Source organism: Natator depressus, chromosome 2, assembly GCF_965152275.1.
Source record: "Natator depressus isolate rNatDep1 chromosome 2, rNatDep2.hap1, whole genome shotgun sequence".
In the NCBI taxonomy this organism is placed as follows: domain Eukaryota; kingdom Metazoa; phylum Chordata; order Testudines; family Cheloniidae; genus Natator; species Natator depressus.
In genome coordinates this window covers 15,483,453-15,499,901 of record NC_134235.1, presented here as the reverse complement: position 1 = coordinate 15,499,901, position 16,449 = coordinate 15,483,453, and the positions used below count along the sequence as shown (strand labels likewise).

General features: G+C 43.7%; 1 protein-coding gene and 1 long non-coding RNA gene across 5 annotated transcripts in view; one reads left to right on the top strand and one right to left on the bottom strand.

Moving 5' to 3' along the window:
• Positions 1 to 16,449, bottom strand: part of ST3GAL1 (ST3 beta-galactoside alpha-2,3-sialyltransferase 1) — a 120,063-nt gene that overhangs the window by 27,536 nt on the left and 76,078 nt on the right. For all 3 annotated transcript variants that reach the window (XM_074943814.1, XM_074943815.1, XM_074943816.1), the window contains one exon: positions 4,188 to 5,001. In XM_074943814.1, coding sequence (XP_074799915.1) covers positions 4,188 to 4,490 — 303 coding nt within the window. In that variant the 5' untranslated portion in view covers positions 4,491 to 5,001. The remainder of the gene's footprint in view (positions 1 to 4,187; positions 5,002 to 16,449) is intronic.
• The window catches only part of LOC141982085 (uncharacterized), a 179,518-nt gene that overhangs the window by 90,505 nt on the left and 72,564 nt on the right, over positions 1 to 16,449 (top strand). The window lies entirely within an intron of this gene.

Sequence of the window (16,449 nt, the reverse complement as noted above, 5' to 3'; positions counted from 1 at the left end):
ATGGCCTTAAAAATAACGAGATTAAAAAAAGCCAGTACACTGGGGAAGAGGTCTTTTTATTTTGCTTTCTGTTTTTCAAGCCTGTAGGTGTTCACATTTGCAAACTTTTCTCTACAACCATGAGGGTTAGAAACTTAGTTTTTATTTTAGACGTAAGAGGAGTGTTTCAGTCAATCACATGACCCTGGGAACTGTGGCATTAAGAAAAACACCAACTACCCCAAGACTCCTGATAAAATCATGCTCTCATAGTAGTTGGATGAGTGATGTGTTTTAGTTAAGATAGCTGGGGGAGTTGGAGCGTGATTTTTACTTATAGCAGTTTTAATTTACTGACTTCAGAGGAGTTACTCTGCACTTACAACAGAATAAGTGAGATCAGAGTCTGACCTCTTAAGTGACATTTAAACACAAAGAAAAATGAAACAAGCAAACAAACAAACACCCACTAAGAAAACTTTAAATAAATACTAACTCTAACACTAGGTTAATATAAGCTTTTTATTGGTCAGTGATTGCGTTTCTAGGTAGGTTTTAGGGTGCCAGATTATTATATTTCAGTCTAAACCCATTGACCTTACATTATTGCTTTCCTGTATTTTGACTGACCAAATACTGAAAAACTAGCCACAGTATGTGTCACAGAGAAAATAACATTCTAAGTGAGTCAGCTAAGGAAGGGGGAAAACAAAAATGAGATAAACACAGAACATTGCCTCATACAATATATTGTAAAAAGAAAAGGAGTACTTGTGGCACCTTAGAGACTAACCAATTTATTTGAGCATAAGCTTTCCTGAGCTACAGCATCCAAGGATGTGAGCTGTAGCTTACGAAAGCTTATGCTCAAATAAATTTGTTAGTCTCTAAGATGCCACAAGTACTCCTTTTCCTATATCCTGTGTAACTCAAGCAATCATTTACAACATGCAATTCTTACTCTTTTAGGGTCCAATCCTGACAACAGGTCTTTTGCTATTGACTTCAGTAAGGGCAGGACCCGGTCTATACCTAAGAGTAAAGAACATTTTTAGATACTGGGCCAAATCCTGCTGTTGATTTTTCATGGGTGTATTGGAGAGACTCACCTTTTACAGTGACGCAGTTGAGAGCATCACCTGGGCCAGGGTATGAAAGTGATGCACAGAGACAAGAACAGGAAAAGAGGTCTCCCTTTTGCACCTGTCTCTAGGCCTCAGGTGAAACTGAGGCATTCAGATATTGGCTCACATGTTCTGAGAACAGTCGTCATTTTCATGCTAGTGGACAGTCTGATCCTACAACATTTATTTCCATGAATAATCCTTACAGGCCTAATACATGATTATGCATGGGAGTAAAGGTGGCAAGATCAGGCCTTTAGACTATAAGCTCTTTGGGGGCCAAGGCTGTCTTTGTGTCTAGCCCAGTATCAAGCCCCCATCTGTGTTTAACAGGAATACGGTATAGTTCCACAGATAAACAATAGCTCCACTGCGGTCAAAATAAGGTCTACACTACACTGCCAACAAAGCAGTTACACCTCAGCCCCTCTGCTGTCACTGTTCCCCCGAAAGCAAGTTTAAGCCACTGCTAGCAAGCCACAGTCCCCTCAGCAGCTATTGTTTCAATCACAATTACAGGAAAAAGTCAGGCCTTTCCTGCCTGTAGCCTCCCAGGCCTTTCCTGCCTATAGCCTCACTCCCTATGCTGCAGGTTTCTCTACTGGAGATTACTTGCTCCCCAGCAGCCTCTCTACTCCACTCCAGTATCCCTGGGAATCCCTCCTGGGCAGCTTCCTGTTACTCCTTATAGGAGAGTGAGCTGATCCCTGCTCAGGTCCGCCTCCCTTTGAAGCCCCTGGAGGAGAGCAGGTGATTAGGAACATTCAACATGGATTCACCAAGGGAAAGTCATACCTGACCAACCTGATTGCCTTCTGTGATAACTGGCTCTGGGGATATGGGGAAAGCAGTGGACGTGATATATCTTGACTTTAGAAAAGCTTTTGATATGGTCTCCCACAGTATTCTTGCCATCAAGTTAAAGTATGGATTGGATGAATGGACTATAAGGTGGATAGAAAGCTGGCTACCAACTGGCTAACGGCAGTTCTGCAGAAAAGGACCTGGGGATTACAGGGGATGAGAAGCTGGATATGAGTCAACAGTGTGCTCTTGTTGCCAAGAAGACTAACAACATATTGGGCTGCATTAGTAGGAGCATTGCCAGCAGATTGAGGGAAGTGATTATTCCCCTCTACTCAGCACTGGTGAGGCCACATCTGGAGTATTGTGTCCAGTTTTGGACCCCCCCACCACAGAAAGGATGTGGACAAATTGGAGAGAGTCCGGCAGAGGGCAACAAAAATGATTAGGGGGCTGGGGCACATGACTTACAAGGAGAGGCTGAGGGAACTGGGGTTATTTAGTCTGTAGAAGAGAAGAGTGAGGGGAGATTTGATAGCAGCCTTCAACTACCTGAAGGGGGGGTCCCAAAGAGGATGGAGGTAGGCTGTTCTCAGTGGTGGCAGATGACAGAACAAGGAGCAATGGTCTCAAGTTGCAGTGGGGGAGGTCTAGGTTGGATATTCGGAAAAAATATTTCACTAGGAGGGTGGTGAAGCACTGGAATGGGTTACCTAAGGAGGTGGTGGAATCTCTGTCCTTAGAGTTTTTAAGGCCCGGCTTGACAAAGCCCTGGCTGGGTTGATTTAGTTGGGATTGGTCCTGCTTTGAGCAGGGGTTTGGACTAGATGACCTCCTGAGGTATCTTCCAACCCTAATCTTCTATGATTCTATTCCTTAGTAAGTTGGGTGGGCTGAACCCAGAGCAAGCGCCCTGGTATAGTGACACATAAAGCCTCAGGAAGGCAGAAAGGAGCGTAACTCCCATTGATTTCAATAAGAGTTACACACCTAAACACATCTGAGGAGCTGGCTGAAAGATATTTCAGGGCTGGAGGGTACGAATGAGGCACAGTAGAAGGGACTGGCTTCATTTCAGAATAGGGATTTCTACTCCATAGCCAATTAATTCTCACAGTCAATGGGAATTTCCTATTGGCTATCAAGCTGGCTAACTGCAATAGCTAATTAGTTCCCTCCCAAACTGTTTGAAACCTCCCTCCCAAATCTGAATCCTCCCTGTCTGAAATAAAGTATTGGTGGGAGGGGCCTCCCCACTGCACACAGGATGGACAACATAAGAGTTTAGGACAGGAAGGGTAGACGATTTCTATGTTCAAGTGAAATTGCGGGGAAAATGGATATTCTGTACGCAGACAGAATGTAATTAGCACCCACGCTGGAATTTTGCCAGCACAGTGGAACTAATAAACATACTTTTGCAGTTTAACAACATAGACCACATTCGCCCAAACGGCACCACATACTCGGGCCCTGAGTCAGCAAAGCTCTAAAGCACATGCTTAAATAACAACGTTAGTGTGTGCTGAATAGGTATGAGATTACTCACAGACTTAAAGCACATGCTGAATTTCTTTGCTGAATTGGGGCCTAAGTGTTCCAAACGCAAGTACAAAAAACTGCATTATGGCCAAATAGGACCCAATCCAATTTCCACTGACATAAATTGGAATCCATCCACTGATTTCAATGGGATCTGGATAAGGCTATCATGCCACAGAGGAATAATCATAGGGGATGCTTCTTCCTAAATGGCACCTGTCATGAAGTGGATAGTTTAGATCCTGTAATTATACGATCAAAGAAAGCAGTGCTAGTTCTTATTCAGACAGAATTTCTAATTTTTTTTAAAAAATACTGCTATTTTCTCAAACTCAGTAGCTCATGGCAATGAGTTCCACAGGTTAATTCCATTGTATAAGACGTTTCTCTTTTGAATTAGCCATTTTTGGTGGGAGAAGAAGAGGAATAATTTTGTGGTTAAAACACAGGACTGGTGTTTGAGAGCTCTGGGTTCAATGCTGAGCTCTTCCACAGACTGTTATCACCCTGGATAACTCACTGTGTGCTTCAATTCTTTATCTGGAAAATGAGAACAATATTACTAACTTCCTCCCACCCTTTGACTGTCTTGTCTATTTAGACTGTAAGCTCTTTGTGGGAGGGACTGTCTCTCACGAGTGGACAGTGCCTAGGCCCAGTTGAGGTCTCTAATTATTACAGAAATACAAACAATAATTACACTACAAATTTTACACACACATACGCACCCCTACTTACCAGCCACCACTTGTAGCTCTCCTCTGGAATGAAGGTGTTCCGAGTGGTCAGGAAAGGTTGAACAGTCTGATTAAACCTCTCGTCGAACCAGAAGGAAAGTCCCAGCTCGGGAACACATGAACTACAGCTGCAAGGTCTCTGGGAGTATTTCATTAGTTTTTTTAACTGCGTGACAATCTGCTTGGGATCCCAGGTGACCATCACCGAACTGTTAGTGTAATTCAGCAAGAATGACGTTATCGTGATGACAAACAATAAGGCAAGTGTAAACATTTTCAGATTTTTCTTCTTGACGGCGACCATCTTTCCTTTGGGGTTCCTTAGCCTGGCTGTCAGCCTGTGACTCAGTGACCGTGGTAAGGCAAAGAGAAAGGTTGTCACAGGTTCACAGGCTTTTTCTATGATCAGATGTTTAGGCCAAACAAAGAAATTCAGTTATCTTCACTGGCAAGGGGAGAGGCTTTGTTTTACCCTGGAGTGATTTAAAGCAGCAAAATTGGATTGTCCTTTTCTTTCCCTTTTAAAGATCGCTCTCTTCAACTCGCCTGGAAGATGCTAATTTCTCCCACTGAGCATTTAATCAAAACTGATAATGATGATTTCCTTTCCCCATTCAGGAAGATTGAGAGGTAATTAATATCAATGTCTGAGACTCGGTTTCCTGTATGGGAGTAAAACTTGAACTACAGGAGCTAGATAAAAGAAGGCTGCTTTTTCCTTAAAATTATTTCATTAATGTGGCCATTAAGATCATCCTGTGGCCTTGGTCCCAGGTGATACAGGCGCCTTTAAGTCACAGAGAGTCACTTGCCATCTGCAGACACACAAAAGGAAAAAAAAAACCAAAACACAGTCAGAGATGTTCGAGTTCCTTCCAACTCAGTTTCTGTTTTGATTATGGAGCTAAGGCCCTTTTAAATTACCCTTTGCAGACACCACACAAAATCAGCTCATCACCTTAGACTGATCTTGATACCCGCCAGTTACACAGAGTATTTATAACTAAGAATAACTGATCAAGAAAGCAGAGGGCAAAAGGGAGAGGGAGCTAGAGAGACACACACATACAACCGCACCCACAAGTTAGTGGACCATATGATTTACAAAGCCCCAAGAAACAACAGGTCCTAAGCCATCAGAAAGGGGAAGGGAAATCAGGCCAGAAGCGCGCTCTGTTCTAGAAACGCTTTTGAAAGGGTTAAGGAGTTTTGGAGGGGTATTTCTTCCTACCTCTACTATCAGTGTCAGAGAAGAGGATAGGGCCAGCCCCGACCTAAAATGTTTTCATGGGATGTGGGGTGTCCACCAGGGGAAGACCCCACACTTTTGCTTGCTTTGCTCTTTGCCTCAGGCAGAAATCAACGGGCGTTAGGTGCCTAAATACCTTTGAGGAGCTGGACTACAAAGACTAAGGCCTGGTTTACATTTAAAGCTGATACTGGCACATCTGTGGTAGTCAGCGTGTGGTTGGAATTTTGAATTGTTTGAGGGGGAGAAAAGTGCCATTGTTTAAATAATGCATCCTGTAAATTTTTGGGGGGGAAAAATTCAAAACCAACCTCACTGAAATTTTTAATGTAATGAAAAGCTTCCAATAAAAATTGGTAGGAACGTTTTTTTTTTTAAGAAAAAACAAAAAGTGACACCCCCCCTTCTGAACCCTTCAAAAGGAAAGCAATACTTCAAAAGTTCATTGTTTTCGTTAAGCTAGTTTTTCATTTTACAAACAGCTCTATTATTACATTGCTCCTCCCTTAAAGACAGGTTTCAGAGTAGCAGCTGTGTTAGTCTGTATTCGCAAAAAGAAAAGCAGTACTTGTGGCACCTTAGAGACTAATAAATTTATTTGAGCCACAAGTACTCCTTTTCTTTTTCCTCATTTAAAGTTGTCCTGGTTAATGCTGTTTCGTGTTACGTTGCTGATCAATTAGGGAACATGCTCGTTTAAAGTTGTGCAATGCTCCCTTATAGTGTTGTTTGGCAGCCGCCTGCTTTCTCCACAGCTTTCAGGAAAAGCAGCCCATTGCAGCTAGCTGGTGGGGGCTTGGAAACAGGGTGGGCCAGCAGCCCCCCATCAGCTCCCCACTCCCCTAAGTTCCCTGTGCAGCAGCCACCCAGCAGGCTATCAATTGCTGGCAGTTCAGCTGTCCCTCCCCCCACTGTGTGTGCTGCTCCTGCCCTCTGCCTTGGAGCTGCTCCCGGGAGCCTCCTGCTTGCTGTGTGGGGCGCAGGGGGGAAGAGGGAGGACTAATGTCAGGGTGTCCCCCTCCCCCCTGCACCCCGCTTACCCCATCTTCCATAGAGCGGGGGGGGGGTGTGACACACGACAGGGCTCAGGATGGTGGGAGCTTCCTGGCAGCAGCTGCCATCTCAGCTTGCTGATTAACTTAAAAAGACAATGTACTTAAGAGTGGGGTCAGCATACTTAAAGGAGCAATACGCTTCTCTCTCTCACACACACGGTGTGTGTCTCTGTCTGCCATGCTGTCTCCCCTCCCTCCATTCGTGCTGCCTTGTAGAGTGTGAGGCCACATTAACAACGAGTTAACCTTTGAGGGCTCACCAATTGCTAGTTCATCATTTAGCAGTAAGGCATTCCCTGGGAAATATCCCACCCTCTGACTTCACCACTTCAACCAAGCTTCACAATCATCATCCCTGTGTACCAGTATCAAAATTGTTCGTTTAAAACTTATACTGTGTGTGTGTGTATATGTGTATATACATATATATAGTCCTTTGTCTTGTGAAAAAAAATTGCCCTGGAACCTAACCCCCCCCCCGTTATTTACGTTAATTCTTATGGGGAAATTGGATTCACTTAACATCGTTTAGCTTAAAGTCGCATTTTTCAGGAACAGAACTACAACGTTAAGTGAGAGGTTACTGTATTACACTTACTGGGGGACTCAATGATATTTCAGATCACAAGGAAATGAGAGGGGTGCTGATGGTAGGGAAGGATGGTGATGCAGCTAGGGCTGGTAGTCAGGGCCCCCGCGTTCTATTCCTGGCTCTCCTACAGGCTTCCCGTCTGGTCTCAGGGAAGTACCCGGGTTAAAAATGCTTTGAATAGCAACCCCTGATTTTGGGCACCTCAATTTGAGACAACATAGGCCTGCTTTTCCGAGTAAGTTCCAACGAGACTGTGAGTACTCAGCACCTCTGAACATCTGGCCCAAACCCAGGCACCTAAAATTGGCAGCCACTTTTGAAAATCTCATGCTTCAGTTCTCTCATTTGTGTAACAGGGATAATAATGCCAACAGACTCCAAAAGGGAGTTGTGCAGCTAAATTAATTACTCTTTGCAAGGTGCTTTGGGTGCCACCTATGGTTGGGGCTGAACAAATACATTATAGGGTTTCAGAGACTGAAAAGTGTTCCCAAAGTTCACCGGCAAGTACAGGGGTACATGAGTTTGCCTGTTGCAAGGGCAGAAGTGTAAGGACAAGTGTTCTCCTTCACTGTAACAGGACAGTTCAGAAGCTACAGGTATTTTACAGGATCATATTCCACAACAAATGTGTTTGCTAATGAATATTGTTGTGGCTTTTGCTCTCGGTCTCCCACTCTATGTCTTAGCAGCTCAAGGGGATTGGAGGGCTTGAGGAGGAAACCTACAGTATTACATCAAACGTTCACACTCCCAGAGCATGTACCCTAGACATACACTAGGAGACTCTGCACTTTCACTTACTCTGCAGTCCTGTTGCCTACCAAAAGGGACTGGGCTCCATATGTGAACTAGCTCCTTACCTCACCAATAAGCAGGCTGTGTGGATAGGTGAACTCCTTCGTTTTTGCTCCTGCCTAGGGTGTGAGGCTCTGCTCCAGGGACTGAGAACCAGACCCAGTCCGCAGGCGCTAACTGCATGCAGAACAGCATGCAGAGATTAGAGTCTGCTTCTAGGAATTTGTGCCATTTTAGAACACTCACCAATACGGAGGTCCAGGACTCTGCTGGCATCAGCCCAATCAGGTTACAACAGAAAGAAATGTACAATGGAATCACTGAGTTGCAGACCTGCCCTGTGTTCTAATTCTCATAGGAGTAGAACTTACAGAAAATTGGCACAAGAGAGGTGCGTGAAATTGCTAACGCCAAACATTCAGAAATCACAAATAAGCCCCAAGCAGTCATGGGATTTTGAAAAAAATCATACATGCTGGGTTTTCTTCATTTGCCTTCTGGTTTTTGGTGTTCACGTTTTCAGGATAACAGAGCTAAAACGTACGTTTTAATAAATAAAAGCTGAGAGGCTCATGTAATCGCATGACTCCAGTAGGGCTTCGTGGAAAACAGCAAATATCGTGAGGTTCGCAATACAATCATGGGAGTTGGCAACACTGTTAAGAGATGAGTTGAGCTAGCATGTTTGGATCTAGAGTTGCTATTGGGCTTGTCTACATAGGATGCTCAAAAAAAATAATCTGAATTAACTAAAGTTATGAATTTAAAGTGAATTAGTTAAACCACATTAAACCCGTGTGCACACTCTTATTCATAACTAAATAATCCACTTAAAATTTACACTTTTAGTTAATTTGGGTTCATATTCCTGAGGCTTGATCCATACTTAAAGGGTATATTGGCATAGCGATGTGGTTAGGGATGTGAAAAAAACCACACCTGTGACTGACATAGATATGTCGACAAACTCCCCAGGATACATGAAGCTATGTCAGCAAAAAAGGGTTTCTGTCAACAGAGCTAACACAACTCAGGGAGCTGGTGTTCCCACACTGACAGAAAAATGCCTTCTGTTTGTGTTGGCTTGGTCTACTCCAGGGGTCTATGTTCAAACAGCTATGCCAACATAACCATGATGGCATAGGCTCTGTAGTGAAGCCATACCCTGAGTGTCTGCATATAAACAAGCCCTTTGGAGACTGGGTTCCTGGTTAATCCAGGAGAAGGGTGAGATGATTCAGAAATCTCACAGCTGGCCTAGAGAGGTAGGATGGTCTTCTGGGTAATAAGATCATAGTTCAATACCTATCTTTCTGTATGACTTTGGGCAAGTCACTAAGAGTATGATTACATTGCAATGTAAGCCATGGGTTAATAGAATTCAAGTTGCAGACCTGGGATTTGTTGACCTAGATCGTTTGAGTGTCTACACTCATTTGTAACCCCAGGTTAGGAATTGTTGAATCCTGGGTCCCAACCTGGGGTGCCAGTGTCTACACTGCATTATGAGGGCCCGAGCCCAACCACCCTCTCACAACATGGCCGCTCTAGCCCTTTGTACATGGTGCAATGTGGGAAAACATGACTGTCCACCAAACTTGACTGACCAGAAGATGAAGGAAGTTGCCCTTTGGAATTGTGGGATACTTTCGGCAGACTCCCAGAGCATGAGTCTAGTGGGGCTATGACTACAATGCAAAGAAACAGAGCTTGACCCCGGGTCCCAGCTTGACCTGGTTTAGCATAATTTGTGTGTAGACAGAAGGGGAGTTAGGCCTGAGTTCAAATCCTGGGTTTACATTTCAGTGTAGATATACCCTTAATCTCTCTGTGTTTCATCTGTAAAATGGGGGCAATACTTCTTTTGTCTAGTTAGACTAAGAGTTGTATAATGGGGAAGCTATTGCAAAATAAACTAGGTATGAATTTAAAGCTTAATTACTATTTTGTATTAACGTGCCAGTAACACTCTTACTCTGCCCTGAGACTGCCTTTGTGTGGTTTAGATTAATCACTTCCAAAGCAGTTTAGGCTAATCTAAACAAAGGTGCTCTTAATGTGGAATAAGAGTGTGCACATCGGCAGCTAGTGTGGAATAGTGATTCTGGGCAAATTCCCCATTGCAGACAAGCCCTAAAAACTCTTCAGGGCAGGGTGTGGCTCCTGGTGTATGTTTGTGCAGTGCCTAGCACAATGGGACCCTGATTGTGGTTGCAATATAAAATAATTAATCGCAATGTCAGTTCTTGCAAGAATTCTCCCATTTTGTTCTAAGATGAGGCCCCCTCCCCCATTCCCATTCCAGATCTGATCCAGACGCAAAGCCACAGGAGCCAATGGATTCAACTTGTCTCCTTACATTTGAGGGATGCGGAGTTGGCGCTCCAGTCTGGATCCCATCTCTGGTTTTGAAAAGCAAAGTGGAGAAACCCAGGAAACTCTGAAAACTTTTGTTCAAAAATGAAGCAGCCTTCCCTTTCTCAGCTTTCCTTCTCTCAGACGCAGCTCATTTGATTTATTCCAAACTTCTCCCCCAAAAATCAAAATCAAAATCAGGCTCTGGCCTGAATCTAAGCACAAAAAATAAGGCCCAAAGGGTTTCTTTGCTGAAGGTCAGAAGGGGAGGGAGTGCCAAAAACCCCCCAACAAGGCAGAGGATTGAAAGTGGTACTAGTGTGGCTTTAGCAGTGTATTCATGCATCACTGACTTTGCCTGTATGTGACAGCTGACCATACACTGGAGAGTCAGTTTCCCTCTCCCAGTGCATCAGCCTGCACTAATATTGCTTTTGCAACATTCTTCATACTAAGGAAAGGAAGTGTAAATATTTTTTTGTCATTTTGACTTGTATGCAGGCAAAATTCAGACGCAGCCACTCCCCAGCAGAGGAAGAGGGAGACAATTAGGGACAAAGTTTATACTGAAGAACAGTGTTTGTCTCGGCTGAAGCTTTGAGAAATTACATTCACTATGCAAAGAGAACCTCCTTTAAGAAAATGTCATGGCTGCAAAGCAAAGTGCTCAAAAGCCAGGAAATCATTAACTCAGTGTTGCACATGCAACCTTAACTCTTGTAGGCACCCAACCTTAACTCTGCCCGCCTTTTATATATGCATTACTACTATGCAGACTTTACTTGTATGGTTACATTTACTATTTTTGCAGGCTCGTTTCCTCTGTCAGGACCTGATCTATAGTCCATCAAAATCAAAGACTTCAGTAATCTTTGGATCAGGCCCTCAGCATGCAGAGTGGACAGGGAACCGTGGAGTTAGGCTCCACAGCACAAAGGGGGGGTTGCATCCACCCCGCATTCCTTATCTAATGTAACTTGTATTGGTCTAAGGTGCCTATCGTGGGATCTGAGGCTCTGATTCAAAGTCCACTGAAGTCAATGGGAAGACTAACTGGACTTCAATTAGCTTTAGATCAGGCCCATTGTGCCTTTAAGCCTTGTTCCCATCAGGGGCCCCCAGGAGTTTCAGTAATTCAGGCTGCAGTCTAACACTGGCTAGAGCTGGCCCGGACTACGACAGACAAAGCAGAATTCCCAGGGTCCCCATTTCAAGTTTTCCATCTTGAGATATTTGCATGTGGCCCAAATAAATACAATAAGAAAATAATAATAATAATAATTAATCCACCTTTAAAAGAAGTCGAAGATTGTGGCCCAAAATCAACAACCCACCCAAAACCACCTCTGCCACCCAAATCCTGAAATTAGATCCTCAATTTAGGGAAGCCAGAGCTGGATCATTCAATTGTTCTCACCTTAGTCTGCTGAAGTCAGACTCTTAAAAATACTGAACCAAAAACCCCTTTTCAAAATTTAATTTCCTGGGGTATTTTTTGTCTGTTTTAAAGAAAAGAAAAGAACCCTTCACAGAAAAAAACTTGTAAAATGAGTAATGTTTACGCAAGAGATCTACTCTCGCGTTCAGAATAAACATAGATTTTGCCAGGATAATTTTAACCTCAGTGGTGAGTTAAACACAAATTTAGACTTTTAGTTGACACACTTGTCTCCACTGTTTCCAGAGACATGTTCAGATCTCCTTTTATAGCACATGTGAGGCAGGTGAGAAACCAAACGAGCTCGTGTGGACCTTTTCCAGTGTATAAATACACACCTGACACCCAATTTTAATTCATTTTATTTACTGATTCCTGTGTTTGCTCATGTTTTTTTAAGAGTACGCCTATTAAGAAAGTTGGTTCATGAGACTGACAATGTGATGCTGTTGGACCTGAAGCCCGGTGAAGTGACCGGAAAGATTCTCACAGACATTTGGACAATGCTCAGTCTTTTGCCTCAAGGTCACCATTTAAACCCCTATGGTGGTCAAAATTCTCATCATCTGCCCATTCTTCACTATGAATTTGGATGGTCTCACCTTCAAAGGGGACAATTGTCCATGAAACCAAAAGAATGCCCCCCCCCCAATGCACACACCATCTTTCTGGGAACTAACTGGCAGTATTGACAGTCTGAAGCAAACGGTCAAGGGTTGAAGGGAGATGGAGACTGAGCACCCTTCTCATACACAGAGACGAACCTTTCAGACGAAGGTCCAGGCACGCTGGCTGCGACTGGTGGGGAAGCGTCTCGTGTCATTGCCTGTTTGGTAGATGCTATGTGGATAGATAAAAGAATTCAGCCTTCAATGCTGCCAATCTGGCATTCGAGTCAATTAAAACAATTGCTCCCGCATCCCGATTGAAGGCTTCTTCTGCCACATCTTGGACCAAAACCGATCCCCCCCTACAATGGATTTATAAATCTTGAAACCCCGAGTGTTTTCACAGGAGGTGCTGCTGCAGCCTGCCCTCCAGAAGAGCATAGGGCACGTCTGCCACAAGGGAGAGAGCAATGCCAAAGATGCTCAATATATGTGTCTAATCCTGCCCTCCTGCAGCTGAGCTACCATATAGAGGAGAGAGAACACCAGGAGGAAGGAGTCTGAGCAGCCTCCTCCCCCTGAACTTCATCAACTTCCATCCGCTTCTTCTTCTCACCCACTTGACTTGGGAGTGGAGGGCGGGGTGAGGAATGTTTCAGATAAAACATGGCCAGTTTCCAACTTCTCTGCTGTTATTGACATTGCAGGCAGAGAGAGAGAGAGATTTTGTGGTTTTGTGCCTGCAGGCTGCTTTCATTGCTGCTGGATGTCTATAGCCTAAAGAGATTTTGTTTGGGGCAGTTAATTTCAGTGGCTGCAAGGAAGTAATATTGTTTCACACGGTGGCACATGTCCCACGGACTGTGCTGAGCGATTGTCCCAGTGTGGCATTAGCTGGTACTGTGTTGTAGGCCACACTATTTAAACTCCCTCTAATACCAATGCCTTCTAGCCTTCCGCATGCAACCCGATGCACTTGAATTTGAGCAGTCTGGAGCATATGGACAAAAGAACAAGCCTTTCTTTAGTACAAGGATAGAGGATAGAACTCTGGAAGCCACCATTTTAGAGAAAGGTTGAAGAAACTTTGGAAGTGATGGAAGGGTTAAATCTGGTTCCTAGCAGCATTCCCAAGGGTTTCTTTTTAAAAACCTAAAGAAGAAGTGAAAGATGAGGAGATGAGCATAAAAGAGCCCTGCACTTTTGTGTGAGTACATAAATACTCAAGAGTTGTTCCCTATACTATACTCACTAGTGCCCTGTCCTGTCCTGTTCACTTTCAAATGTCCCGTTTCCAACCGGACTTCCACCACTTCTCTTTGCAAACTATCCCCTCAGACTATTAGATCCCATACTAGCAGCTTCTCCTCTCCATTTGCCATAGCTCATTTTATCCCATTACTCCCAGAGATATCACCCGAAATGACTCCTCTCCCTTCTGGGGGTTTACAACCCCAACAGGCTCTCATGTTCCCTTCTGATCACCTCTCAGCCAAACAGCACACATTTCACTCCTTTAATCTCATCACACAAATCAATCCTTCCAACCCCCAATTATTTTTTGCTGTTCTTTTCTCAACACCCTCCACAAATAGCAATGCTATTTGGTTGTCTAGAATTAAAAAACAAACAAAATGTCCTTTTGCTTACAGACCCTTACAGAACTGTTGCCTTGTCCCGGGATACTATGTTTCTGCCTGTGCAAGCCAATGCAGTATTGGAGGGTTATTTTGTTTTTACTGCTGATTGTACTGCAAACTCAGAGTTTACATGCTGTCCACTATCTGCTATTATCTACAGAGCTATACCCGCACCAGCATCCCCGCTCTGCAGGTTTCTCTTGCTCATGGAAGATCTGTATTTTAGACTACTCCCACTCCCCAAACACAGATATATTAGCCTGAAGTTTTCCAAACTGAATCTTGTTTTATTCTTTCTGATCTTATTTCTAACCTTTCTGGATCCCTGTGTATTACTTCTCTACATATTACTGGTGTGTTGGGGTTTGTTTGTTTGTTTTACGTTTTCTTAAACTGAGTTTTTTTTTTTAAAATTCTGCCTTTACAATAGGTTTGTTTGTATGTTAAGTTGTGGTCTTTCTACATTTTTTCTGGAAGAGATTTGTGGCCTTTCTGCAAAACTGTTGGGCTGTTTCTGTGCCCTCAGCTGCCAATTTCCATCCCAGAGGTGATTGTACTTCAGTGGTGGGTTAAATGATTCTCATGCCTAAAAATGCATAGGGACTCTTCTCTACAGTGTTATGATAGGGAATTGCATGAAGATAGTGGGGGATGAGATAGATAATGAATTATTAGAACCAGGAATTGTTTGGTGAAGCTTAGGTTAGCCCCCACATCCTCAGTCTTAAAATCTCCATTCCAGCAAAGCAGACTGGAGGATTAGGAAAGTCTATGCATGAAAAAGGTGCCGATTACATGGTTTGGATGTAAATATAACATGATTTGTGCTCTAGCAGACTAATTTGATCAATTAAACCTATAAACCTGTGTCACATTTAAATGATACAGAAGGCCAAATTCTTCTCAGTTACACCATGTAACACCAGTAACTTCAGTGAGCTTGCAGAGACATGAAGGAAAGTAGAAGCTAATCCTCGGTATATATTTTTATTCAGTTAATAAAACCCCTATAGTTCAATTCACTGCTACAGTTTCTCTCCCTTTCCCCCATGTGTTACAGAAAACAGGAACATAAATCAGTTTTTCCAGGGAAGACAGTCTTTTTATGTACCACTGACCTCAGTATGCACAAATGTCCTTGGACACTTTCTAGCCAAACAGTTATGAGTTCAGGATAAACCATATAGATTAAATGAACTAAATAATATAAAGAAATCCTCCACAAGAAGGATATGTAGAGTAACTGCTCTGCAGGGTCAGCAGTAACTAATGCAATGTCATATACTATGAAATGACAATGGTGGTGGGGAGTCTTGTATGTTATTTCAAACCAATTCTCAACAAGTTTGCAGGTAAAGCCAGACATTTGCCACCTATACAGTATCCCTGTGCTGTTGGATGATGATAAGTTACTTGCTACGCTGTAAATATAACTTATACTGTACTAATGTGGGTTTTCTCCCCCTCTAGTGGCTGGTCTACTTGAGGTTAACAGCCAACTACTGCTACCATTTAATGGAGTTATTCTTTTAGTTCAAGGTTAGTGTTGAAAGTCCTGGGTTCAAATCTTGGTGCTAGCCTATGTGGGGCTTGTTACATGTAGTCATTCATTCTTGAAAAAGCCACTTCCCTAGATTGATGTCAACTTGCAAAGTGTTGGGCTAAAGGGGCACATGGGAGCAGTGGGTAGATTTTTCCTCACACAGATATTTCCAGCTTTGGTTTATTTAGGTAATGGGAATGAATTAAAGTCCCAAAGTGCTTTACAAACAGGAACTACTTCTCTCTCTCTCTCTCTCTTTCACACACACACACGATGCACAGCAACCACCCCCACCCCAGGTTAGTGCAAGAAGTGAAGGATACCATGTCTGATTGTGACTCCATAGGGAATAAAAGGAGGCACTTGCAAAAAAGTGCCAGCAGATCTTCAGTGATCAAAGGGCCTGGGTTCTTACTTCTGTGGCTCACCTGAGAGACAACTGGCCAAATTCTGCTCTGTAAACCTGTGAAGATCCAGAGCAGCTTCTGGAGAGGCTAAAGCTACCCTGGATTTAGGCAGGGGTTACAGAGCAGGAGCCATCCCTTAAAGAATCCTAATTCCTGCACCCAGCCACACAGACGACCTTTGCAAGAGCTGAGGAGTGGAGCTGTTCAATGTCCAGCTGTAGGCTTGCCATCCCCACCCAGGCTCATCACCGTCCGCCTTTCTACTGGACTCCCTGACCAGTGTCTGGCTCCTATTCAGAAAGACGCTTCACTGGAATAACCCTCTCCTGGAGGCTGCAGTACAGGAGAGAGTCTCTGGTTATGTTAGATAAATTGGGCAATTACGAGAGTCTGTTGTCCCTTTGCAGCATTCAGTTGAAATCAGGAGCATGAATCTCTCTTAACTAGATGCCACTTGGACCCCGTGGAAGCCCTTTGTCATCGGGGAAGAAAAAAATGGAACAATCGGCTTCAGGAGATATTGACCCATTGCATCAAGGCCTCTCCTCATCCTTCCCTCTGTGCTGTTTTTCTTGCCG